At 36.9% G+C, this 27,765-nt stretch overlaps 1 protein-coding gene across 1 annotated transcript in view; it reads right to left on the bottom strand.

The window, feature by feature from the left end:
- Nucleotides 1–27,765, bottom strand: part of CTNNA3 (catenin alpha 3) — a 1,729,751-nt gene that overhangs the window by 1,587,463 nt on the left and 114,523 nt on the right. The window contains 1 exon segment of the mRNA XM_036828186.1: nucleotides 25,069–25,261. Within this exon segment, the coding sequence (XP_036684081.1) occupies nucleotides 25,069–25,261 (193 nt within the window).

Below are 27,765 nucleotides of genomic sequence, written 5' to 3'. Positions count from 1 at the left end.
GAGTAAAATGAGAAATGACAAAATGTAGATGAAAGGTGGAATGTAAAAGTAAAGACAGAAGGAATGGAATGGGTGCTGTTATTCTTATCATACACAAAGGAAAATCAGGATACTGACTAGAGGTGATGGACTATGAAACAGGAGGATAATAGTACAAATAAAAATAATATCAAACTATCAAAGAGTACAAGGAAGAAAGGGTGAGGTTAAAGAGGTAGTATAGATGGACAAAATTTTTATATTTCATAAAAGGGAGTAAATGGATAATGACTTAAGTTGATAAGTAAAGGAAAAGAGTTATAAGCATATAACTTAAAGTTATGTAGTAACCACCGGAAGATCTAAAATCAAAACGGCTTCCTCCAGTGCATGGGAATAGAGGTAAAGGAGATTTTCTCTAGGGTGTGGAACTGAAGGTAGCAAGGAGTAGGACAGGAGGGTGTTGCTTTTCATCATAAACTCTTCTGCATTATTTGATGTTTTATGATGTGCATATTTTTCTCCAAAATTTTTATGGATCCAAATCAAAGGTCAACTTCTCCTGAAAAAATTATCAGTTAAGCCTCTTCATTATGATCATTCCACCACTATAATGTGCTCTCTTAACACTTTCATATTTAAATGTACTGTAACATCTTGAACTTGTTCATCTCTGTAATTATTCTCATTTAATTTCCTAAAATTTTCCTTAAAAATGTGGCTACCAAAATATTTTAAAATGTGTATAGTGGCTCACATGAGCTTTCTGTTGGACAGTACTGAGCTAAATTCTATCTCTGCCTGATCCCACAGGGAACTCTGGGGAATGAATGGCACTAGAATTGTCTCCCCTTGAGGCAAGGGAGCAAATCTTTCATGTCCCAGGATCTTAAAGTTCCATTACTTTAAGCTCTTTGAAGTCAGAGATCAGAACTTTTTAAAATAAAATACTAAGTATTTGATACAAAGTACAATGTATATTTAGGTTGCCTAATATATTAAGTAGCCAGCAAAAAACAAAAACAAAAAAAAACTGCCATTAGAATTTATCTAATACTTGACTTTCTTGACTCCATAATCTAACATTTTCTCTTCATTTCACCTGCCAATGTTTTGTTGTTTTTTTTTAATTTTTAACAAACATTCTGAAATGATTTTTAAGAGTTCTGAAATATTCCAGAGAATATTTATCCAACTCTATCACTTTACGTGAGATAGGGAGAACTGCACCTGTTCTCCATCTCATAGTCTGATCTCAAGAGGGTGAAAAGAGAAGACAGAAACTGTGGAATGTTGTCTCTTTCATGTACTTCAAGCCTTATCAGCTGCCCTTCTCCAGGCATCGCTTAAACTTGCTTCCTTTTCTGTCCAGATTGCATGCTTACAAACTGGGATAAGAAACAAAGGAATATTATCTCTGGCTCTGAGAATTTGTCAGGGGGGGGTGGGGAGGGGCTTCGTCCTTTTTCTTGAATGCCAATGAATTGATTCTATCCCAATCCCATCACTGTCTGTACACCAACTCCTAATGACTTTATGATAATCACATTGATCCAAAAGGCTTGAAAGAATAGCATAGCTTTTAATCATACTATTCTCCTTGGGACACATAAACCAGAAGGCTCTTTAAAGAGAAATCAAAACTATTGATAATTGTCTAGCAGTTAGGCAACTCAGAAATAGGCATCAATACAGATATGCAAAATGTTGCCATTTCTGTGTAATGAGTTTCATGCTTAACTGCCCAAGAAAGACAGACACCTAAGTAATAAAATATTACATGGGAAAAACCATTGGAGTTTGGCGATTTCCATCCTTTAAGACTTACTAACTGTATAGTGGTCTTTAATCAAATCCAATATAGCACATAGCAGATCTATGGTGAAGTTTATGAAAGACTCTCCCAAATATTCAAAACTATATTATGCCTGGAACTTATGCCTTGAGGTGGGTAAGGAAAATAAGAGTGGCCACTAGCCAATGACTAATTGATTCTGGGACACAAAAGGCTCCCTTGCCTCAAGGGGACACAACTCCAGTGCTATTCATTCTCCAGAGCTCCCGGTGGGATCAGGCAGAGATAGACTTTTTTTTTTTTTTTAATAAATTTATTTATTTTATTTATTTATTTTTGGCTGTGTTGGGTCTTCGTTGCTGCATGCAGGCTTTCTCTAGTGTGGCGAGCGGGGGCTACTCTTCCTTGTGGTGCGCGGGCTTCTCATTGCAGTGGCTTCTCTTGTTGCAGAGCACGGGCTCTAGGTGCGTGGGCTTCCATAGTTGTGGCACGTGGGCTCAGTAGTTGTGGCTCGTGGGCTCTAGAGCGCAGGCTCAGCAGTTGTGGCACACAGGCTTATTACTCTGTGGCATGTGGGATCTTCCCAGACCAGGGCTCGAACCCGTGTCCCTTGCGTTGGCAGGCAGATTCTTAACCACTGCTTCCAGGCGAGTTTCCTCTCATTTGCCCGATGTGAAGGGGTCGCTCCGCCAGTTTTTAAGTTTTTCTCGGAGGAAATCCTTCCAAACTTCGAATTTGGTGGGTCCGCGACGAGTTCAGGTCTTCCCGCTTCGCCATCTTAAACCCCCAGAGATAGACTTTTTAGCTCAGCACTGTCCAATAGAAAACTAATGTGAGCCACATACATTAATACAATTTGAAATATTTTGGTAGCCACATTTTTTTAAAGCATTAACATTAAGAAATTTTTTTAAGTAAACAGGTAAATAGTAAAAAAAATTTTGAATGTAAGAAGAAATAGGTAAAATAAGTTTTTAAATTATCTATTATTTACCAATATATTCAACGTATATCACTGTAACATGCAATAAAAATAAAAATTATTAATGAAATAGTTTACATTTTTTCATTCTAAGTCTTTGAAATCCATTATGTATTTTTTTAACATCTTTATTGGAGTACAATTGCTTTACAATGTTGTGTTAGTTGCTGCTGTATAACAAAGCAAATCAGCTATATGTATACATATATCCCCATATCCCCTCCCTCTTGCATTTCCCTCCCACCCTCCCTATCCCACCCATCTAGGTGGACACAGGGCACCGAGCTGATCTCCCTGCGCTATGCAGCTTCTTCCCACTAGCTATCTATTTTACATTTGGTAGTGTATATATGTCCATGCCACTCTCTCACTTCGTTCCAGATTACCCTTCCCCCTCCCCGTGTCCTCAAGTCCATTCTCTACATCTGCGTCTTTATTCCTGTCCTGTCCCTAGGTTCTTCAGAAATTTTTTTTTTTTTTAGATTCCATATATATGTGTTAGCATACGGTATTTGTTTTTCTCTTTCTGACTTAACTTCACTCTGTATGACAATCTCTAGGTCCATCCACCTCACTATAAATAACTCAATTTCGTTATTTTACACTTACAAAACATCTCAATTCAGATGCTAAATTTTCATCAAAAACAGTTGATCTATTTTTAAATTTTATTGAAGTATAGTTGATTTACAATGTTGCGTTAATTTCAGCTATCCAGCAAAGTGACTCAATTATAGATTATATATATTCTATTTCAGATTCTTTTCCATTATGGTTTATCACAGGATATTGAATACAGTTCCCTGTGCTATAGAGAAGGACCTTGTTGTTTATCTATCCTATATATATATTAGTTTTCATCTGCTAATCCCAAACTCCCGATCCTTCCCTCCTCCCCACCACCCGCCTACCCTTGGCAACCACAAGTCTGTTCTTTTTTTTTTTTTAACATCTTCATTGGAGTATAATGGCTTTACAATGTTGTGTTAGTTTCTGCTGCATAAAAAAGTGAATCAGCCATATGCATACATATATCCCCATATCCCCTCCCTCTTGCGTCTCCCTCCCACCCTCCCTATCCCACCCATCTAGGTGGTCACAAAGCACCAAGCTGATCTCCCTGTGCTATGTGGCTGCTTCCCACTAGCTATCTATTTTACATTTGAGAGTGTATATATGTCCATGCCACTCTCTCACTTCATCCCAGCTTACCCTTCCCCCTCCCCGTGTCCTCAAGTCCATTCTCTACATCTGCGTCTTTATTCCTGTCCTGCCCCTAGGTTCTTCAGAACCTTTTTTTTTTTTTTAGATTCCATATATATGTGTTAGCATACAGTATTTGTTTTTCTCTGACTTGCTTCACTCTGTATGACAGTCTCAAGGTCCATCCACCTCATTACAAATAACTCAATTTCGTTTCATTTTATGGCTGAGTAATATTCCATTGTATATATGTGCCACATCTTCTTTATCCATTCATCTGTCAATAGACACTTAGGTTGCTTCCATGTCCTGGCTATTGTAAATAGAGCTGCAGTGAACCTTGTGGTAAATACACAAGTCTGTTCTTTATGTCTGTGAGTTTTGTTTCTGTTTCACAGATATGTTCATTTGTGTCATATTTTAGATTCCACATCTAAGTGATATCATATGGTATTTATCTTTCTTTTTCTGACTTACTTCACTTAGTATGATAATCTCTAGGTGCATCCATGTTGCTGCAAATGCCATTATTTCATTCTTTTTATGAATGAGTAATATTCCATTGTATGTATATACCACATCTTCTTCATCCATTCATCTGTTGATGGACATTTAGGTTGCTTCCATGTCTTAGCTATTGTAAACAGTGCTGCTATGAACATTGAGATGAATGTATCTTTTTGAATTAAAGTTTTCTCCGGATATATGCCCAGGAGTGGGATTGCTGGATCACACGGCAATTCTATTTTTAGTTTTTTAAAGAACCTCCATACTGTTTTCCATAACGGCTGCACCAATCTACATTCCCACCAACAGTGTAAGAGGGTTCCCTTTTCTCCACACCCTCTCCAACATTTATTATTTGTAGACTTTTTAATGATGGCAATTCTGCCTGGTGTGAGGTGGTACCTCATTGTAGTTTTGATTTGCAAGAAATAGCTGATCTTTAATCACTCAATCCAACAAATTTTTCTTTTCTTCAGAGGTTTTTAAATCCTAGATCAAAGTTAATGTAATAATTCTGGATTGTACTTTGTTTTGTATATCACTTCACATCATTATGAAAATAAAAGCTTTAAAAGATTAAAAAAAGAAATAGTTGATCTATATTTAGATTTCATTAAACTCACAGTTTAAAAAATGGAATCAAGTATCCATTTTTTAAGTTTAAATTATAATTAAATAAAATTAAAAATTCAGATCCTCTGTCACACACACTATCCACACTTCAAGTGGTCAGGAGCCACATGTAGCTAGTGTTTGCCATACTGTACAGTGCAGCTTTAGCTCAGCTTTGCTCAGCTTCTTCCCTGCCCCACCCTGCTTCTTTCACCCTCTCAGAGGCTGAACTCAAGATGACTCCTTCAGTAAATCACTAGCACAAGAACTCCCATCTCAGTTTCTGCTTCCAGGGAACCCAACCAATCTATATAGACTATAATCTATTCCTCTCTTGGAGATTTGTAATACAACTTAGCATTTTTAAAGCACTGACTGAGAGATCCTCTGGTAAAGAATCCTGCTTTAAAATTTTAATCTAAAGTTCTATAAATTTATGTAACTGCTTTTTCTCACAGAAGAGCTCTTAACATCTCCAAGAGCACTAGTTTTTCAAGGAGCAGTTTGAGGCTGTACTAGAACATTATTCTCAAGCTATTTCAAAGATACTTGGATAAATAAGACTACAGTATATTAAACGACCACAAAAATAAAGGGAAATACATATGTAAAACTACAAAACTGTCAACAAATATTTCTTTAGTATAGCATCATGAAATACAGTCCAAACTCTGCCAACTAGCTGGGTGACCCTAGGCAAGTCATTTTTTCTTTCTAGGCTTAAGTTTCTTCAACTGTATAATAGCGATAACAGTATTAGCTACTTAACATGGTTATAGTCAGGATTAATATTGGTGTCCACTGTTGTGATCAACACTTTTTATGTGCTATCTCACCAGGACGCATAAATACTAATATTATTATAGTTGCTTTTGTTATCATTAATACTAGATAGGCACTATGGTGATGTAACTTCTCTATCTTCTATATATTAATGCCAGATAAATCTCCCTAAAGCACAGATATAGTCCTGTCACTGTCTGACTCAAAATTTCCTTTGATGCCTCCGTGTCCTTACTTTGCTTCAAGGATCTCCAAAATCTATCCCAAATCTATCATCACAAGTTGATTTCCCACTTTGCTTTCCATGCATCCTATGCAATCAATGATCGGGCTTTAAGGAGTTCCAACATTGGATGACCATTTTAAAAAGGCTGAACCAAAAAGGAAACTGAGAGGAAGTAGCTAAAGAGTTAAAGAGGGAAAATCAGGACTGTGTGGTACTCCATTATTCAAGGAAACAGGGTGCTTAAGAAAGAAGTAAATAATCAGCTGTGTCAAATGTGCTGAGAATTCAAGTCTGATGATGCTAGAGGTATAAAAGTTTGTAAAAGACTCGTGAAAAAAAGATGATGAGCTCAATTTATACATGAAAAGCATAAGGTAACACAAAAAAAGACAAAAAGTAAATGGTTAGAGCAGTGGTGTTGACCACAGTATGTACCACTTCTCACTGGAGAAAAAGTGAATAGAGTTTCAACAAGTGTGTTGAGAATCACACATTCCCAAGAATGACCACTATTTGCGGGAGTGAGTTGAGCATGATTTTCAATGTGTTAACATAGAAAAATGATTGAAAAGCACTCAGAGTTTGGCGCTGGAGTTTTATATGATAACTGGAAGTTGTCACCAAAGCAGTTATAATTAAAGTCATGAGAATGAAAATGCTCCCCCCCAAAAAAAAGGAGAGAAGAGAGGACAGAGAAGACCAAGACTAAGACTTAAGAAAAATCGTAGGAGACAAGAGGAAGAAGTCCACAAGGAAAAAGAAGGGGATTGTGGAGAAGTATTAGGACAATTTAGTGCACAGCGTCTTAAAAGAGAAAAGGATAAAATTTCGAGGTGAAAAAATAAATGCCAAATGCAGCAGATGAGTTGAAGAGAATTAAAATTGTGCAAATTAGAGGGGCAGAGTCAAGATGGCAGTGTAGGAAGATGCAGAGTTCACATCTCCCCACAACTAGGGCACCTGCCAGTGCTGGTGGGGGACCTCGACACCCAAGGAGACAGGAGGAACCCGCAAGTGAACTGGTAGGACATGAGGGGACTGAGAGGGGAGGAGAAGTGGAGGCCGGACAGGACCGGTGCCCCGAGGGGTGGCTGAGAGGGGGGAGGGGTTCCCATGCCTGGAAGGACCCTCGGGGGCTCAGATCAGGGGAGTGCGCCCAGCGTTTCCCCTGCCCAATCAGCCAGGGAAGTCTGCCTGGCTCTCGGGTCAGGTCCTCTGCCCTCAGAGGCCCCCTCTGGGCCACGTTGGTCCTGGGGGAATAGGAGGGAGGCCGGGGGAGAACAGGAGAGGCAGGCAGGAGGGGCCCTCCAGGACCGGAGGAGTGGGAGAGGAGCGGAGGTTGTTGGCCCTGCCCACTCAGGCCCGGGAAGCCTGCTGGGCTCCCACACCATGTCCCCCCCAACTCCTAGGCCGCATTGGTCCTGGGGGCATAGGAGGAGGCCAGGGGGAGAACAGGAGAGGCAGGTGAGAGGGGCTCTCCAGGACCAGAGGAGCTGGAGAGGAGCAGAGGGCATTGGTCCCACCCACTAGAGCCCGGGAAACCTGCTGAGTTCCCAGGCTGGGTCGCCTGCCCTCCAAAGACCCCTCCAGGCCACATGGGTCCTGGAGGCACAGGAGGGAGGCCGGGGGAGAACAGGAGAGGCAGGTGGGAGGGGTCCTCCAGGACCAGAGGAGCAGAGAGCATTTGCCCCACCCACTCGGGCCCAGGAAGCCTGCTGGGGTGGGGTCCCCCACAGGTCCCAGGTGGGGTCCCCCACCCCCTGAGACCAAAGCTCCTGTGGTGGGAGCTCCAAGTCCAAACCACTGGACTAACAGAGAACCTCAGACCCCAGGGAATATTCACTGGAGTGCGGTCTCCCAGAGGTCCTCATCTTGGCACCAAGACCCACCTCTACCCAATAGCCTACAAACACCAGTGCTGGAGGCCTCAGGCCAAACAACCAGTAAGACAGGAACACAATCCCACCCAACAACAAGAACAAAAAATGAGATGACAAAAAAAGACGTCACAGATGAAGGAGCAAGGTAAAAACCTGCAAGACCAAATAGATGAAAATGAAATAGGCAATCTATCTGAAAAAGAATTCAGAGTAATGATAGTAAAGATGAACCAGAATCTCGGAAATAGAATGGAGGCACAGATTGAGAAAATATAAGAAATGTTTAACAAAGATCTAGAAGAACTAAAGAACAAACAGAGAGGAACAACACAATAACTGAAATGAAAAATACACTAGAAGTAATCAATAACAGAATAATTGAGGCAGAAGAACGAATAAGTGAGCTGGAAGACAAAATGGTGGAAATAACTGCCGAGGAGCAGAATAAAGAAAAAGAATGAAAAGAATTGAAGACAATCTCAGACACCTCTGAGACAACACTAAACTCACCAACATTCGAATTATAGGGGTCCCAGAGGAAGAAAAGAAAAAGAAAGGGTCTGAGAAATATTTGAAGAGATTATAGTGGAAAACTTCCCTAACATGGGAAAGGAAATAGTCACCCAAGTCCAGGAAGTGCAGAGGGTCCCATACAGGATAAACCCTAGGAGAAACACAGCAAGAACATATTAATCAAACTAACAAAAATTAAATTCAAAGAAAAAATATTAAAAACAGCAAAAGAAAAACAAAAAGTAACATACAAAGGAATCCCCATAAGGTTATCAGCTGATTTTTCAGCAGAAACTCTGCAGGCCAGAAGGGAGTGGCAGGATATACTTAAAGTGATGAAAGAGAAAAACATAAAACCGAGATTGTTCTACCCAGCAAGGATCTCATTCAGATTCGACACAGAAATCAGAACCTTTTCAGACAAGCAAATGCTAAGAGAATTCAGCACCACCAAAACAGCTTTACAACAAATGCTAAAGAAACTTCTCCAGGCAAGAAACACAGGAGAAAAAAAAGACCCCCAAAACAAACCCAAAACAATTAAGAAAATGGTAATAAGAACATACATATCAATAATAACCTTGCATGTAAATGGGTTAAATGACCCAACCAAAAGACACAGATTGGCTGAATGGATACAAAAACAAGACCCATATATATGCTGTCTATAAGAGACCCACTTCAGACCTAGGGACACATATAGACTGAAAGTGAAGGGACGGAAAAAGATATTCCATGCAAATGGAAATCAAAAGAAATAGCTGGAGTAGCAATACTCATATCAGATAAAATAGACTTTAAAATAAAGACTGTTACAAGAGACAAGGAAGGACACTGCATAATGATCAAGGGGTCAATCCAAGAAGATATAACAATTATAAATGTTTATGTACCCAAGGTAGGAGCACCTCAATACATAAGGCAAATGCTAACAACCATGAAAGGGGACTCGACAGTAACACAATAATAGTAGGGGACTTTAACACCCCACTTACACCAATGGGCAGATCATCCAAACAGAAAATAAATAAGGAAACACAAGCTTTAAATGACACAATAGACCAGATAGATTTAATTTATATTTATAGAAGATTCCACCCAAAAGTGGCAGAATACACTTTCTTCTCAAGTGCACATGGAACATTCTCCAGGATAGATCACATCTTGGGTCACAGATCAAGCCTCAGAAAACTTAAGAAACTTGAAATCATATCAAGCATCGTTTCTGACAACAACGCTATGAGATTGGAAATCAATTACAGGAAGAAGACAGTAAAAAACACAAATATACGGAGGCTAAACAGTGCACTACTAAATAACCAAGTGATCACTGAAGAAATCAAAGAAAAAATTTTTAAATACATAGAAACAAATGACAACAAAAACACAATGACGCAAAACTTACAGGACGTGGCAAAAGCAATTCTAAGAGGGAAGTTTATAGCAATTCGATCTCACCTCAAGAAACAAGAAAAACCTCAAATAAACAATCTAACCCTATACCTAAAGCAACTACAGAAAGAGGAACAAAGAAAACCCCAAGTCAGTAGAAGGAAAGAAATTGTAAAGATCAGAGCAGTAATACATGAAATAGAAATGAAGAAAACGATAGCAAAGATCAACAAAACTAAAAGCTGGTTCTTTGAGAAGATAAACCAAGTTGATAAACCCTTAGCCAGACTCATCAGAAAAAAAGGGAGAGGACGCAAATCAATAAAATTAGAAATGAAAATGGAGAAATCAAAACTGACACGGCAGAAATACAAAGGATTATAAGAGACTATACAAACAACTATATGCCAATAAAATGGACAACCTGGAAGAAATGGACAAATTCTTGGAAAGGTACAATTTTCCAAAACTGAACCAGGAAGGATTAGAAAATATAAACAGACTTATCACAAGTAATGAAATTGAAACTGTAATTTAAAATCTACCAACAAATAAAAGTCCAGGACCAGATGGCTTCACAGGTGAATTCTATCAAACATGCAGAGAAGAGCAAACACTGATCCTTCTGAAACTCTTCCAAAAAATTGCAGAGGGAGGAACACTCCTAAATTCATTCTACGAAACAATCATCACCCTGATACCAAAACCAGAAAAAGATATCACAAAAAGAAGAAAATTATAGACCAATATCACTGATGAACATAGATGCAAAAATCCTCAACAAAATACTAGCAAACAGAATCCAACAACATATTAAAAGGATCATAACACCATGATCAAGTGGGATTTATCCCAGGGATGCAAGGCTTCATCAATATATGCAAATCAATCAATGTGATAAACCATATTGACAAATTAAGGAATAAAAACCATATGATCATCTCAATAGATGCAGAAAGAGCTTTTGACAAAACTCAACACCGATTTATGATAAAAAATTCTCCAGAAAATGGTCATAGAGGAAAGCTACTTCAACATAATAAAGGCCATATATGACAAACCCACAGCCAACATCATACTCAATAGTGAAAAACTGAAAGCATTTCCACTAGGATCAGGAACAAGACAAGGATGTCCACTCTCACCACCCTTATAAAACATTCTTTTGGAAGTCTTAGCAATGGCAATCAGAGAAGAAAAAGAAATAATCGGAATCCAAATTGGAAAAGAGGAAGTAAAACTGTCACTGTTTGCAGATGACATGGTACTATACATAGAAAATCCTAAAGATGCCACCAGAAAACTACTAGAGCTAATCAGTGAATTTGGTAAGGTTGCAGGGCACAAAATTAATGCACAGAAATCTCTGGCATTCCTATACACTAACAATGAAAAATCAGAAAGAGAAATTAAGGAAACAATCCCATTTACCATTGCAACAAAAAGAAAAAAATACCTAGGAATAAACTTACCTAAGGAGGCGAAAGACTTGTACTCAGAAAACCATAAAACCCTGATGAAAGAAATCAAAGATGACATAAACAGATGGAGAAATATAACCTGTTCTTGGATTGGAAGAATCAATACTGTGAGAATGACTCTACTACCCAAAGCAATCTACAGATTCAATGCAATCCCTATCAACCGATGGCATTCTTCACAGAATTAGAACAAAAAATTTTACAATTCGTATGGAAACAAAAGACCCCAAATAGCCAAAGCAATCTTGAGAGAGAATAACAGAGTTGGAGGAATCAGGCTCCCAGACTTCAAACTATACTATGAAGCTACAGTAATCAAGACAGTATGGTACTGGCACAAAAACAGAAATATAGATCAATGGTATAGAATAGAAAGCCCAGAGATAAACCCACGCACATATAGTCACCTAATTTATGACAAAGGAGGCAAGAACATACAGTGGAGAAAAGACAGCCTCTTCAGTAAGTGATGCTGGGAAAACTGGACAGCTACATGTAAAAGAAGGAAATTAGAACACTACCTAACACAAAAATACACAAAAATAAACTCAAAATGGATTAAAGACCTAAATATAAGGCCAGACACTATCAAACTCTTAGAGGAAAACATAGGCAGAACACTCTATAACATAAATCACAGCAAGATCCTTTTTGAACCCAGCTCCTAGAGAAATGGAAATAAAAACAAAAATAAACAAATGGGACCTAATGAAACTTAAAAGCTTTTGCACAGCAAAGGAAACCATAAGCAAGATGAAAAGACAACCCTCAGAATGGGAGAAAATATTTGCAAATGAAACAACGGACAAAGGATTAATCTCCAAAATATACAAACAGCTCATGGAGCTCAATATCAAAAAAACAAACAACCCAATCCAAAAATAGGCAGAAGACCTAAATAGACATTTCTCCAAAGAAGATACACAGATTGCCAACAAACACATGAAAGGATGCTCAACACCACTAATCATTAGAGAAATGTAAATCAAAACTACAATGAGGTATCATCTCACACCGGTCAGAATGGCCATCATCAAAAAATCTAGAAACAATAAATGCTGGAGACGGTGTGGAAAACAGGGAACACTCCTGCACTGTTGGTGGGAATGTAAATTGATACAGCCACTATGGAGAACAGTATGGAGGTTCCTTAAAAAACTACAAATAGAACTACCATACGACCCAGCAATCCCACTACTGGGCATATACCCTGAGAAAACCATAATTCAAAAAGAGGCATGTACCAAAATGTTCATTGCAGCTCTATTTACAATAGCCAGGACATGAAAGCAACCTAAGCGTCCATCATCGGATGAATGGATAAAGAAGATGTGGCACATATATACAATGGAATATTACTCAGCCATAAAAGAAACGAAACTGAGTTATTTGTAGTGATGTGGATGGACCTAGAGTCTGTCATACAGAGTGAAGTAAGTCAGAAAGAGAAAAACAAATACCGTATGCTAACACCTATATACGGAATCTAAAAAAAAAAAAGGTACTAATGAACCTAGTGGCAGGGCGGGAATAAAGACGTAGACATAGAGAATGCGCCTGAGGACACAGAGCGGGTGGGGGAAGCTGGGTCGAAGTGAGAGTGGCATCAACATATATACACTACCAAATGTAAAATAGATAACTAGTGGGAAGCAGCCGCATAGCAGAGGGAGATCAGCTCGGTGCTTTGTAAGACCTAGAGGGGTGGGATAGGGAGGGTGGGAGGGAGGCTCAAGAGGGAGAGGATATAGGGATATATGTATGCATATGGCTGATTCACTTTGTTGTACAACAGAAACTAGCACAGTATTGTGAAGCAATTATACTCCAATAAAGATGTATTAAAATAAATAAATTAATTAAAAATTTAAAAAGTAAAAGTAAATAAATAAAATTGTGCAAATTAATCGTATTAAACAACTAGGTCAAAGCAGAAAAACAGACAAGGTAAAATAGCATTAGGAGTTAAGAAGAAAGTACTGTAGACTAAAAGGAAATACAATTTTTATTAAATATTTGCCAATCATCAGGCAGGGGTAAGCTAATATGAGTGAAGAAAGAACCAGTAAAAAGGAATATGAATGTACAGCCTAGAGGAAAAAAAAGATAATTGTAGAATAAAAGTCTCTCAACAGAGGAGAAGGGGTGAGCTAGGATCCAAGTAATGATTGGAAAGATTAGTTTTAAAGTGTAAAAAGGAACACCACTTCCTTTGAAACTGAAGAAAGAGATGAGAAGAAAAAGTCAAGGACAGAAATCCTAAGATACTTATTGCTGACCCTGAGAAATTGCTGACAGCTTAAGCACTCTTTAACACTTGAGTTTGCAACAAAACAATAATGTTCAGACCTGTTTTCCACGAGCATAAACTTTTTCTTTTTTTGACCGCACAGCATGCAGGATCTTAATTCCCCGACCAGGGATCGAACCCGTGCCCCCTGCAGTGGAAGCACGGAGTCTTAACCACTGGACCGCCAGGGAATTCCCAAGCATAAACTTTAGATTACTTGTCAGCATTACACCTACTCTGTTACCTTTACACACACTTATGAAATAACTACAGCACAGTACCATCCCTCTAGCAAAGTGCCACACTAGCAAAGCTATGGCTAATATATGAATCATGCCTTTGATTTCAGACTCTACTAGCTGAGGTTTCAGACCAAATTTTAGTTTCTAGGACTCATCACTTACAAATTAATGTTAACATGCGTTTAATCTTTGCTCCTGTCTTTGAATTATACATCAAAGTAAACGGTATATGGGTTACAGAATTTCTCTTACTTTCAAAACTGACATGACTGGTATTTCTCAAAATATCAGCCTGTCTGTATGTCATAGGTCCAGCATATCAAGTGATTGAAATTGAGATGGCTGCACACACACATTAAGTACTTCCCAACTGCCTACACAGCACTTCAAGATGGGCGACTCTGAAGAGTTTGCTGAGGATATCAAATGCACCATAAGAAAAGCCTGCTGCTGGGATTAACAGATACAAACTACTATACATAAGACAGATAAGCAACAAAGATTTACTGTATAGCACAGAGAATTATATTCAATATCTTATAATAACCTATAATGGAATATAATCTGAAAATATATATATAACTGAATCACTTTTGCTGTATACCTGAAACCAACACAATATTGTAAATCAACTATACTTCAATTAAAAAAAAAGAAAAGCCTGCTGCAGATTTTTCAAGTGAATGCTAAGGGATGCCATGTTGAGTGTTTTCCAGCAATTAGTAGTTTACAAGCAATGTAGCTAATTAGCTCATCAGTCTTCAATGGAAGTGTTTCCATAAACATTCTGCCAGCTACAAGACACCATGCATGCATGTTAAAATGTGTTTCAACAAGAGTTCATCATCCTCTTTCTAATGAAGAATGAACTGCAATTCCTAAAGCACACTGTACTTGGTGGAAAAGATTATAGTATTTGTGACTTTATGCTTATCTAAGAACACTCTTATAATAACAGTTAAATACACACAACATCAACATAGCAATAGATGGAAATAACAAAGCAGCAGCTGTTGCCTTTGAAACCATATATAGGCTGTGAGTAAGTGGTGGTAAACACCAAACATTTTATCTAAGTCCTAACTGCAACATTGTTGAGCAGAGTGGTTGGAGCTAACCTGTTACTTAGGGATGGTTAACTAAAAATGAACTGCTATTTTCTTTTATTAAAAAATGTTCCATAGGGAATTCCCTGGTGGTCCAGTGGTTAGGACTCCGAGCTCTCACTGCCAGGGTTCAATCCCTGGTCAGGGAACTAAGATCCCCCAAGTCATGTGGCACAGCCAATCAATTAATCAATCAATAAAAGGACTAAAATTTAAAAACAAGAGAGAAAGAGAAAGCAAAAACCAACCAAAAAAAAAAAAAATGTTCCATAGATCTGAGTTTCAAAAGATAAGATCTTTCAACTCAGGTCACCCGAAATGGACACCAGTAAATTTCTTAAATCTCTACTTTCCCTAGGAAACAACTTATTTCCCTCTACCAAAAAAAAAAAAAAATGCATTGAATAATCAGGAAGGCAATAGGTAACATTTTAAAGGTTCATTATTGTGAATTCTATAATGGCATTTGTTGTTTGAGTACTCAAGTATCCTGATAGGAAGACTAATTACACTTTCAAGATACCATTTTCCAGGAATAACACTCTCTAGAAGTAACTGTTTTCTCTGACTAATATGGATGATAGTAAGTCTTCATTCCTAATTCCTGCTGGGAAAAAAAAATGCAAACCTAGGGTCTTGCAAATCATGAAGGTAAAGAACTATGGAAATGTAGAAAGAGGGAAAACTTTTTTAAATACCCTGAATACGTATATTATGCACAAGAGGAATGTGTACATTTTGCTTGTTTACTTCTCACTGGGAAGGGAGATAGTCCCCTAGCTACAAGCCACATCATCTACCCTGCTAGAAATACTCATGAGCCATGCAAAGTGGGGCAAGTTGTCAGCTGCTGCTGGCCTAAGCTTTACAAACATGCCATTAGTTGGGAGGCTCCTACATTAATAGACTAGATAGCATAGCATTTCTTTTAGTATAAAATACCTAGCCCCATATTTGAGAAGAAGAGCTATATTAATTAGAGGGCTCCTGATGGATTAAAAAGCTCCTCATTTATTGGCTCATGGTGGCCTTGGTGGAGGCCCACAATTAAAAATAGATGGGGAAATATTTTAGCAGTGGCAGGATTCCAACAAATTTGCAAGTCCTCTCCCATCTGACATACATAAATACGAAGGCCACAGTACGTGTTTCCAACTGCTGGCTCTGGTAGGCATAAACTGCCAAGACTACTGATGTTAGACTACACGTTCCAGCTCCAGAAAATTTAAACCAAAGTATCAATATATGGGGATTTGATAGGTGCTGTGCTCCACCTGTGTAGGCACCTTGGTTTGTATGGCAGTGTACAAAAGAGTTGAATTGTAACCTTTCTCTGAACACTCTTGAAATATCAAATTAATTATCCCTTTATACATTAAGGAACCCATACTTTTATATCTAAAAATGTGTAATTTTTACTAAGAATCTAAAAATGTGTAATTATTAAGATAAAGCAGTTAATGTTTACATGAGAAAACTAAATATTATTTTTAAATGTTCTAAGGAAAAAGACTCTGATTTAACTGACAAACCTTTAAGACTTTTGCTAAACCCAGATGATTAGTTATCTTTTTTTCCAAACAGCAAAACTAATAATATCTTTGTTTATTATTTATCTCTAGAATTTATTATGAAAGACGGTTCATGATGTTAACAAAACTTCAAAGTGTAGTTATCCCAGCCTCCACAACAGACCATATATCACTATACTTATCTTTCTACATATTAGAAAAAGTAGCATCTTTAGAATTAGAGACCTGAGAACAGCACATATTCCTAAATGTTTATGAACAGAAAGTATGTATAATCTCTGTTAAAACAATTCTTTGTTCTTTGCAATTTTGTGTATTAACAGCAAATGCCATATACTGTGTCACACCACTTTTGTAAAATTTGTCTCTAACATAAACCAAATAAAGTACCATAATCTTACCATTATAAAGATCCCAAAGAAACAGACCATGTGTGTTTGCATGTCTCAAATGTTTCCCTCTTTTTGAAATTACTATCCAAAGTTTCATTTTAGAGGTAATACCTCAAGAAGCGCCAGTCTTAAAAAGACAACTGCATTTCTACAAACCCACAACACCAGAAATATAATAGATTTGAGTCCAGAAGCATACCTATATGTACATGGAACATTGGCATTTGACTAAAGTGACATACCAAAACTGTTTTTCAAAATAGTTGCACCAATTTACATTCCCATAAGCAATGTATAAAAGATACTATTGCTTTGAAGTCTTTGTAACACGTTAGACTTTTAAATTTTTGCCAGTTGAATTGCATAAAATGGTATCTCATTTGCATGTCCCTGATCATTAATGAGGTTGAACATCTCTTTGTATTTTTGTTGGTACTTATTCTTCTGTAAAAACCTTTGCATGCCCATTTTTCTTTTGTCTCTCTTATTGATTTATGAGAGTTCTTTATGTTTCTTGTTATTAATCCCTTGTTGTGTTTATGCCAATATCTTTTCTAAGGGTGTCTTTTCATTTTCTTTAAAAATTTTTTTGATGTAAGAAAGTTCTTAGTTTTGGTATAATAAAATGTCAGTCTTTTCTTTATAGTTTTTTGTTTCATGTTTAATAAATCCTGTTGAACATCCAAAGCCTTAAAAATATTCACCCTTATTTTTCACTGAGTTTTTAACTTTTAGATCCTAAATCCACCTGAAGTTGACTTTTCTGTATACGATTATAAGAAACCAAATGGCAGAGAGACTGAACAAGAGAGAAGCCAAAACAATGGCAGCTGAGAGAATGCGATGTTAAGCAAAGAATTTTTCCCTCCTTCAGGAAGTCAGAGAGATAAAATTGGAGTTCTGAGACTGCCTAAGATGAAATGTCCTGTTAAATATCCTATACTTTCAACTGAGACCTCTGAGATGCTACAGCCAAGAGTAAGGGCTAGCTAGAAATAGAATAATCTTTAAAAATTAATTCTAAAATTTTCATCCACAATGCCCAGCATTTGATCAAAAACTATTCAAGACACCAGGAGACAAAATCAGTTACTTTAAAAACCAAAAGGAAAAATAGACAATAGAAACAAACCTACAGGAGAGCCACATATTGGACATGTCAGATATAGGAATTAACTGTAATGGAGATGTTCAAGAAAAGTAATGGCAAGACAAAATTTCAGCAGGGAACTAGAATTTGGAAAGAAATTAAAGAAAACTATTTCTATTTCTATTTTCACAGATATAAAAACTATTTTTAAAAAACAAATGAAAATTAAAGAAATAAAAATGCATAATAACTAAAGTGAAAAATTCACTGGATGGACTTAAAAATAGACTGGAGAAGTCAGGAAAAAAGTATCGTCAGGAAAAAAGTATCATGAATTTGAAGGTAGATTTAAAATTAAAATGTTTTAAAGTACCATTTACAATATCATTAAAAAAATGAATTACATGTTTTTGAATCAGAAGACTCATTACTATTAAAATGTCAGTTCAGCACAAATTGATCTATAGATCCAGTTTAATCCCAATCAAAATCCCAGCAGGTTTCTTTGTAAAAATTGAGAAGCTGATTCCAAAATTTTATGGAAATGCAAGGGACCTAGAATAGCCAAATCAAAATAATTTTTATTTCAATACTTACTATGATATACAGTAATCAAGACAATGTGTTATTGCTATAAGGATATGTGAATCAATGGAACAGAAGAGAGTTCCAAAGGAAACTCACACAGATATGGTCAACTGATTTTCAGCAAAGGTGCAAAAGTGATTCAATTAAGAAAGAGTAGGGTTGTGAGTGTTTTTTTCAATAAATGGTACTGGAACCATGATACTTCCGTATGCATCTATATGATGTTGGATTAATTTTATTCCCATATGAAAAAAAGTGAATCATGACCCCTAATTCACACCATTCATAAAAATTTGTTTCCAGATGGATTGTAAAGGTAAAACAATAAAGCCTCTAGATGACAATACAAGAGGATATCTTCTTCACTTCGTAATAGGCAAAATTTTTTACAAAACAGAAAAATCTCTACCCATAAAGGAATAAAATGATTAACTTGAATTTATCAAAATTACTTCTGAATATCAAAAATGCTTAAATTAATGAAAGGGAGAAGATTCTTTAATAGCTACAACTAAAAAAAGACTCATAACAAGAACAAATTAAAACTACAATGGGTTTCCCAAGGCAATAGAAATAAAAGCAAAAATAAACAAATGGAACCTAATCAAACTTATAAGCTTTTGCACAGCAAAGGAAACCATCAACAAAACAAAAAGACAACCTACAGACTGGGAGAAAATATTTGCAAACAGTGCAATCGACAAGGGACTAATTTCCAAAATATACAAACAGCTCACTCAACTCAACAAAAAAACAAACAACCCAATCAAAAAATGGGCAGAAGACCTAAATAGACATTCTCCAAAGAAACATACAGATGGCCAATAGGCACATGAAAAGATGCTCAGCATCGCTAATTATTAAAGAAATGCAAATCAAAACTACAATGAAGTATCACTTCACACAGGTCAGAATGGCCATCATTTAAAAGTCTACAAATAACAAATGCTGGGGTTTCCCTGGTGGCATAGTGGTTAAGAATCCGTCTGCCAATGCAGGAGACAAGGGTTCGAGCCCTGGTCCGGGAAGATGCCACATGCCACGGAGCAACTAAGCCCATGCGCCACAACTACTGAGCCTGCACTCTAGAGCCCGTGAGCCACAACTACTGAGCCTGTGTGCTACAACTACTGAAGCCCACGCACCTAGAGCCCATGCTCCACAACAAGAGAAGCCACCGCAATGAGAAGCCTGCACACCACAACGAAGAGTAGCCCCCACTCGCCGCAACTAGAGAAAGCCCGTGTGCAGCAATGAAGACCCAACGCAGCCAAAAATAAAAATAAATAAATAAATTTATTTTTTAAAAATAAATAAATAACAAATGCTGGAGAGGGTGTGGAGAAAAGGGAACCCTCCTACACTGTTGGTGGGAAGGTAAATGGGTGCAGCCACTCTGGAAAACAGTGCAGAGATTTCTTAAAAAAACTAAAAATAGAGTTGCCAGGTGATCCAGCAATCTCACTCCTGGGCATACATCCGGAAAAAACTCTAATTCAAAAAGATACATGCACCCCTGGTACTTCTCTGGTGGTCCAGTGGCTAAGACTCAGCTCTCCCAATGTAGGGGGCTTGGGTTCGATCCCTGGTCAGGGAACTAGATCCTGCATGCCACAACTGAAAGATCCCACATGCCGCAATGAAGACCTGGCGCAGCCAAATAAATAAATAAATAAATAAATAAATGTTTTTTAAGAAAAGATACATGCACCCCAATGTTCATAGCAGCACTATTTACAATAGGCAAGACATGAAAACAACCTAACTGTCCATCAACAGGTGAATGAATAAAGAAGAGGTAGTATATATATACAATGGAATACTGCTCAGCCATAAAAAAAGAATGAAATAATGCCATTTGCAGCAATATAGATGGACCTAGAGATTATCATACTAAGTGAAATGTCAGAAAGAGAAAGACAGATACCATACGATATCACTTATATAGGGAATCTAAAATATGATACAAATGAACTTATTTACAAAACAGAAACAGACTCACAGATATAGAAAACAAACTTATGGTTACCAAAGGGGAAAGAGGGTGGGGGAGGGATAAATTAGGAGTTTGGGATTAGCAGATACAAACTACTATATCTAAAATAGATAAACAACAAGGTCCTACTATATAGCACAGGGAACTATATTCAGTATCCTGTAATAAACCATAATGGAAAAGAATATGAAAAGAATATATATGTATAACTGAATCACTTTGCTGTACACCAGAAACTAACACAACACTTCAAATCAACTATACTTCAATTAAAAAATAAAATAAAGAAAAAAAAACTACAATGGGATACCACCACATACAGTTTAATTAAAACACTGACACTTGTTAACACCAAGTGAGCAAGAATATAGAACCACTGGAATTCTTATACCTTACTGATGAGAGTGTCAATTGGAAAATCCACTCTGGAAAATTGCTTGGTACCGTCTATTAAAGCTGAGTGTATACCTTATGACCCAGCAATTTCTTTCCTAGGTATAAACCCAATAGCAATGTCTACATTCATGCACCAAAAGTAATGCATACATAATAGCGATGTACATTAAAGCCAAAAACTGGAAACAACTCAAATATCCATCAACAGTAGAGTGGATAAATAATTATGACCTATTCATCAATGAAAACAAATGAACTACTATATGGTAAGACACATTGAGCAAAAGAAGCCAGGCTCAAGAGACTGCATACTGTATGATCCCACTTACACAAAGTTCAAAAAGAGGGAAAAAAAACTAACTTATGTAATAACCAGGATAATGGTACTTGTGAGGTGAGGGAGTAGTAAGTGGCACAGAGGGTGCTTCTAGGGTTCTAGTAATGTTCTATTTCTTGATCTAGGTGGAGGTTACATTAGTGTATTCACAATGAAAATGTATTGAGTTGTTCATGATAATATATGCACTTTTTGTATATATGTCATTCTCAATAAACCACTAAAAAACCATACATATTGTATAAGCAATTGTGTGACTTAGAAGCAATGTCTGCTGTAGGGGAGCAGAGGCTACACAAAGGTAGTAAATATGCTATAGGCAAAATATATAATCTAGACATTATGAACAATTCTTAGCTAATTCCTAGGTCACTGTAATGTGAATATGCTAAAACTATTTAAATAAATACCAGATTTAATACTTAACCATTGTATAAGACCATGAGTGACCATATATAATCACTACGTGGACCACGTTTTCTGGATCTTGACAGTTTCACCTTTCCTTTCACCATTCCCACCCAATACTATCCATACCTATCTTCTACAAGCATATTCTTTAGGTAACCAAAGGCCCATTTTATTTATCACTTTGACGCTCTAAGGCCACTAAAGGCAGTAAAACAGAATAAAAGAGAATCCTATAATAAGGCTATATAAATTACACTATGTTTTTATTAGAAAAAAATCTCTAAATTACTCTCAAAATTCTTCTTCTTGAAAATAAGTCAATATATATATAGATGAAAATATCCTCTACTTCCAATATTTTTCACTTTTTCAAATGCATTAAACTTATCATTTGCTCTTTACTAGTCCTTCACATTATACCACTAGACAAAGCTCTTAAAAAACAAAGAAAAGAAAAAAAAGAATGAAAGCAGGAAAACTTTAAAATATGTTTCTAGTATCATACAGAATTGCTTGGATCAGAACTCATTCTCCTGATACTTCAACTCCACCACTGAGCTAAAATTCCTTCCAAGTCTTAGAGAACAGTGCTCTTACTGTCACCATCTCTGCTATCCATAGGATAAGCATTGGCCATTCCCCAAATTCCAGAACCACTTGCCATTTCACTGCTTTCTTCCTACACTCTAGTGGCAGTAGTTCAATTTGGCAGTTTGTCAAAAAGATTCAGAGTATAAAGCACTTGGTGATCTTTAACCAAATGTATTTGTTGTGTATACAGCATATGCCATATATATGTATTTCACACATTATAACAGAACATAGTGAAGGACACACTGCATAATCCTAGAATCCAAAGACTTCTCTTTGAGAACTTTTCCTTAAAATAATTTACTTTTATTGAGCTAAAAGTGTTGATTACTTTTTTTAAAAAAAGCAAATACCATTTCTTGACAATTATTACAATTATTGTTCCCTTCTAGGAAAGACCAATGGCTTACAAATTTATTGCCATGTGACTTGTGGAAACTATGTTGTCAAATAGATCACATTTTCCGAGAGAAACAGTACCAAATAGGGTTCATATTCCTTTCATATTCCTTCCAAAGACTTAGAAAAGGAACCATGAGAGATAATTTTTCATAAAAGCAAAGATAAATCTATTATAAATTTTTATAATATAAAATGATAAAATGATGCTTAGATTCTTTTTTTATTTAATAAACATTTACCAGGTGTCTGCTATATGTCAGGCATCGCTAATCAAATAGACTTGGTGCTTGCCACCTTGAAGAAATTGAGTCTAGGGACTTCCCTGGCCATCCAGTGGTTAAGACTGCGCTTCCACTGCAGGGGGCATGGGTTCAATCCCTATTCGGGGAACAAAGATCCCACATGCCACGTGGTGTGGTCAAAAAAAATGCAAGAAATTGAGTCTAGATTTATTGAACAAATAATCAATGTCTGGTGTATGGGGTGGCAAGTGCTATGAAAAAGAGATGCCTAGTCTGTCAGGACATAGAAGAAGGGCATCTATATCAGCATCAAGGTGTCAGTAAACACTTCCTGTGAAAGATGACCTGGGCTGAGTTTTGCTACATAAGAATTGGCTGAGTGAAAAGGGCAATCCAGGTGAAGGGAATTGCTGGTAACAGGCACAGAAGCATAAAGCAACACGTACCATTCAAGATGCTATGAGTCCTTACTTGGAAGGAAGTTTGAGAGGGGAACAGAATCAGGAAATGAGAAGGGAGAGAATAGTAGAAGCCAAATCATGGAATGTTGTGGTAGCTAGGTTTAAAAGTTTGAACTTTACCCAGAAAGACAGTCCCCTAATCCTTCAAAGGTTACTAAAATGATTTTAACCAGGGAAGTAAAATGAGTATATTTTCATTTTTGAAAAACATGTTTGGCTTTGGTATAGGACAAGGCTAAGGCAGTAATCCAGAATTCAGAAGGCAACATTAGGAATGGAGACGAGAGAACAGATCTGAGAAACAAAAGGAGATAGAATTTGTTGAATTTGGCGGCTAATTGGAAGAGAGGGTAGAATAAAAATGAAGAGTCTAACTGACTTGGTAACTAAGTGGATGATGGTACCAGAGCAGAGAAGATAGGAGAAAGAGTAGGTCTGAGGTGGTAGGGAGCAAGGAGGAATGATGAATTTATTTCAAATTATCTTAGGCATTATGTTTTCTATATATTGTCCAAAGAATCCCTTTAATATATAAATCATATATAACTATAGCAAAAAACTCCCCTGTATTTGACTTAAACTTTATTGTGGCTAGTATATTCATTTTAATTATTTAATTAGCAAAAATTTCCTGATTTTCTTAAATTTATGTTTGGGATGGGGAGAGGAAAATATTTGAACACCCCTAGTCTCTTTTACAAAGCTGAACAGGAAAATTTGCTTCCTTATCCTCTCAAAATAGTTCCTAGCAGCAAGCTGATGTATAAAATCATTCCATTAACTAAAGAATATTGTGCAGTTCTTTATAAAATAGCCTGCAAATGAGACATTCATTATAATAAAACTGTTCAAGATATCAAAAGGTGAAATATACACTTTTATTATGTAATATTTTTGTGTGTGTGGTTTTTTTTTTTTTGGAGTGTAGTTGATTTACAATGTTGTGTTAGTTTCAGGTGAACAGCAAAGTGATTCAGGTATACACATGCATATATTCATTCTTTTTTAGATTCCTTTCTTATATAGGTTATCACAGAATATTGAGTAAAGTTCCCTATGCTATATAGCAGGTCTTTGTTGGTTATCTATCTTATACATAGTAGTGTGTGTATGTTCATCCCAAGCTCCTGATTTATCCCTCCCCACTGCGTTTCCCCTCATTATTTAATGCTAACATAGCAGCAACATGAGTTATACATAGTTTATGCAAAACAATTTTTATGTTTAGGAAATCTAAACCTCCAGAATAATGAAAAATAAAAAATGTACCTCTGAGGTGGCTAGGTCTGAAACTTCCATCTCTAACTGTTTACAAGGAACTTCATAATTTGTTTATGTATGGGAAAATATGTCTTCATCTTCATTAGTCACTTCTCATTTTATGACAAAAATTGTACATTTCTCTTTGTTTATTATGGATAAACTATGGCATGAGGAGAACTGAACAACTAAAGGAAGGACCAGGAGGGGGGTCTGAGTCTTGGAGCTGCCTAATGAGCCACTTTGCCTCCAACAGCTAGCTCCTCAGAGCTCTACAAAAGACTAACTAAACTCAAGTCAACTAAAACACAACACTCAAATCTAATTCGGTAACTAACATCAGGAGCAGTTTGCTCCTGAGCAGGACCAGAGTACTCACTTTCTTTGCGAACTTCCTCAAGGGCCCCAATAAGCTCTTCCTTTAAAACTGTGGCTTCTTGAGCAATCTTCTCTCCCTTATCTAATAAATTCCAAGTTGCTTCCTCCACAGAAGCTAGAAGGACTCTGGCTCTTTTTGAACGTCCTTTTTTCCTGTTGGAAGGATTCTGGGGACAATTTACAAGTGTAGTAACCTAAAATTGGAAAAATACAAGTCACTCATTAGACAAATTGTGAGAGGAACACAGCCCTGGGATATCATAGCCCAGAACAAAAGGAAGTATTTCTTAATAACATGATTCACTCGCAACACTACTGGTACATTCCCAAAAGTCAGGTCAAGGCACCAAGCAGTATTACCAGCTACCACAGAGTTCCTAACTAAAGACAGGAAGGAAGGGAGGGATGGGGGGAGTGAGGAGGGGAGGGAGGAAGGAGGGATAGAGATTGAATCTCATCAAGTTTTACTATTGGACCAATGCAAAATACACAATACTCAATATACACATATATATTATTTGATATATATATAGCAAATGATTATTTATATCACTTTGTAGCCAGCAATCTATATTAAGAGGGAGGCAAAAATAATTATAATTAAGTCAGTAAGTATTAATATATGTAGGTTAAGAATAGAGATTACTAATGTTGGGGCAGGGGGTGCAGAACCACTCTGAAACATGTAGAACAGTGGTTACTTCAGAAGGACAAAACCCAAATCCTTACTATGATCTACATTCTGGCCCTCTATAAACTCTTTTACCTGTCTCCCACACTCCCCCCAACTCAGTTGGCCTCTCAAGCAATCAAGTCCTCCTCTAAGTGCCCTATCAAGAGGCCTTCCCTGACCACCCCAATCCCCACCCTCTCCCACTCTGTCCCCTCACTACACGTTATAATTCTTCAGAACATTTATAGAGCCTGATATTTTTTATTTGTTCATATATGTTTATTGCATCCTTCTAATACTAAAATGTAAACTCCATGAAAACAGGAAATGTGGTTTGTTCTCCCTCACTCAGAACAATCACAAAGTAGTTGTTCAATAAATATTTCTTATATTAATGGCTTAATGAATGGGGTAGTTGAACAGAGGGACGTTTTAATGTCTATATTTTGAATTGCCTGAATATGTTAATAATGAGCATGTATTACTTTTGTAAATTTGTTTAAAATAAGAATAAACTCATGGGACTTCCCTGGTGGTACAGTCATTAAGAATCTGCCTGCCAATGCAGGGGACATGGGTTCAAGCCCTGGTCTGGGAAGATCCCACGTCCCACGGAGCACCTAAGCCTGTGCGCCACAACTACTGAGCCTGCGCTCTAGAGTCCACGGGCCAAAACTACTGACTCTGCGTGCCACAACTACTGAAGCCCGCACGCGTGAAGCCCGTGCTCCGCAACAAGAGAAGCCACCGCAATGAGAAGCCCGCGCACCGCAAGGAAGAGTAGCCCCCACTTGCCATGACTAGAGAAAGCCCACTCACAGCAATGAAGACCCAACACAGCCAAAAATAAATAAATAAATAAAATTTTATTTTTTTTAAAAAAAGAATAAACTCATGATAAGAGCATTGTTTGGAGATAGAAATTAAGCACTTATATTTGGAAACAAAACCTTATACAAAATTACATTGTGAAAAATATCCATTTCTTAATTAAACCTTGAATTCCAATAAAAAAAATTTGGTTAACATTTTCATAAGCAAACCTGGAAGATCCCCATTGCAGAGGAAGAAAGAAAAAACAAAACTTTTATCCAGTATTTAAAATAGAAGACCTGAAACTCTTATTGAAAGCTAGGCTGGTGCATGTCATCAAATAGCCGAGGCTTTTAACAAATATGCACCACATCTTTGACAACAGACTATACATAATCCTTCCTGCTCTGCAGTCCCTGGAGATTTTGCTTGTTTATTATTAATGGAGCATTAGGTATTTGTTTATTTGGTTATCTGGACCCAGTTCTTAGCCAGGAACTGAGAAAGAACTTACAAGCTATGGGGGAAATATGTGGATGAAAATTGTTTTTGTCTGCTCTGCTATTGCCTTCCCCTGTCCAAAAGACCCTCTTCTTTATTCTAATTTGCTTTATTCCCATATTCACAACCCAGACTGGAGTTCCTTGTAGCAAGCCTTTATTTCCTTTCTTGGAAAATGAGAATAACCATATTATCCTATAAGAGTATATGAAGTTTAAATAATATAAAGTGTTTTTTAAGATGCATAACATGACACAAATATTGGATGCCATTTAATGTGTGTTTTCTAGTCCATTCCCCATGGAATCCTTGTCAAAGATGTTCTCTCTGGGTCTACCCATATCTTGCTCTTAGGGTCCCCTGTGCTAAATGTGATGAAGTCAATTAACAAAGCACATTCTATGTGCTTTACAAGCAGTCAAGTAGGGCCATGTGTCTTTATCATGCATTATGTAAAGATGATAATAAGTCTGATTTATTACATGGGTTTTCACATATTCCAAAAGACAAATATCTCACTATTATCAATCTAATTTATATATCAAAAGTTAAAAGATACTTGCCCAGATTAAGATAAATTATAGCACCTTGTTTAAAACATTTGTCTAAAACGAACAATAAGTATCATTGTCTAAAATGTTCCTTCAGAATTTATTTTAAGTGCCACAATTCATGACGCTTCCCACTGAACATTCCTCTCTTATTGTTTAG

Source organism: Balaenoptera musculus, chromosome 16 (assembly GCF_009873245.2).
Source record: "Balaenoptera musculus isolate JJ_BM4_2016_0621 chromosome 16, mBalMus1.pri.v3, whole genome shotgun sequence".
NCBI classification, from domain to species: Eukaryota; Metazoa; Chordata; class Mammalia; order Artiodactyla; family Balaenopteridae; genus Balaenoptera; species Balaenoptera musculus.
The sequence above is the reverse complement of the archived record's forward strand: the minus strand, read 5'-3'. Positions and strand labels throughout refer to the sequence as shown.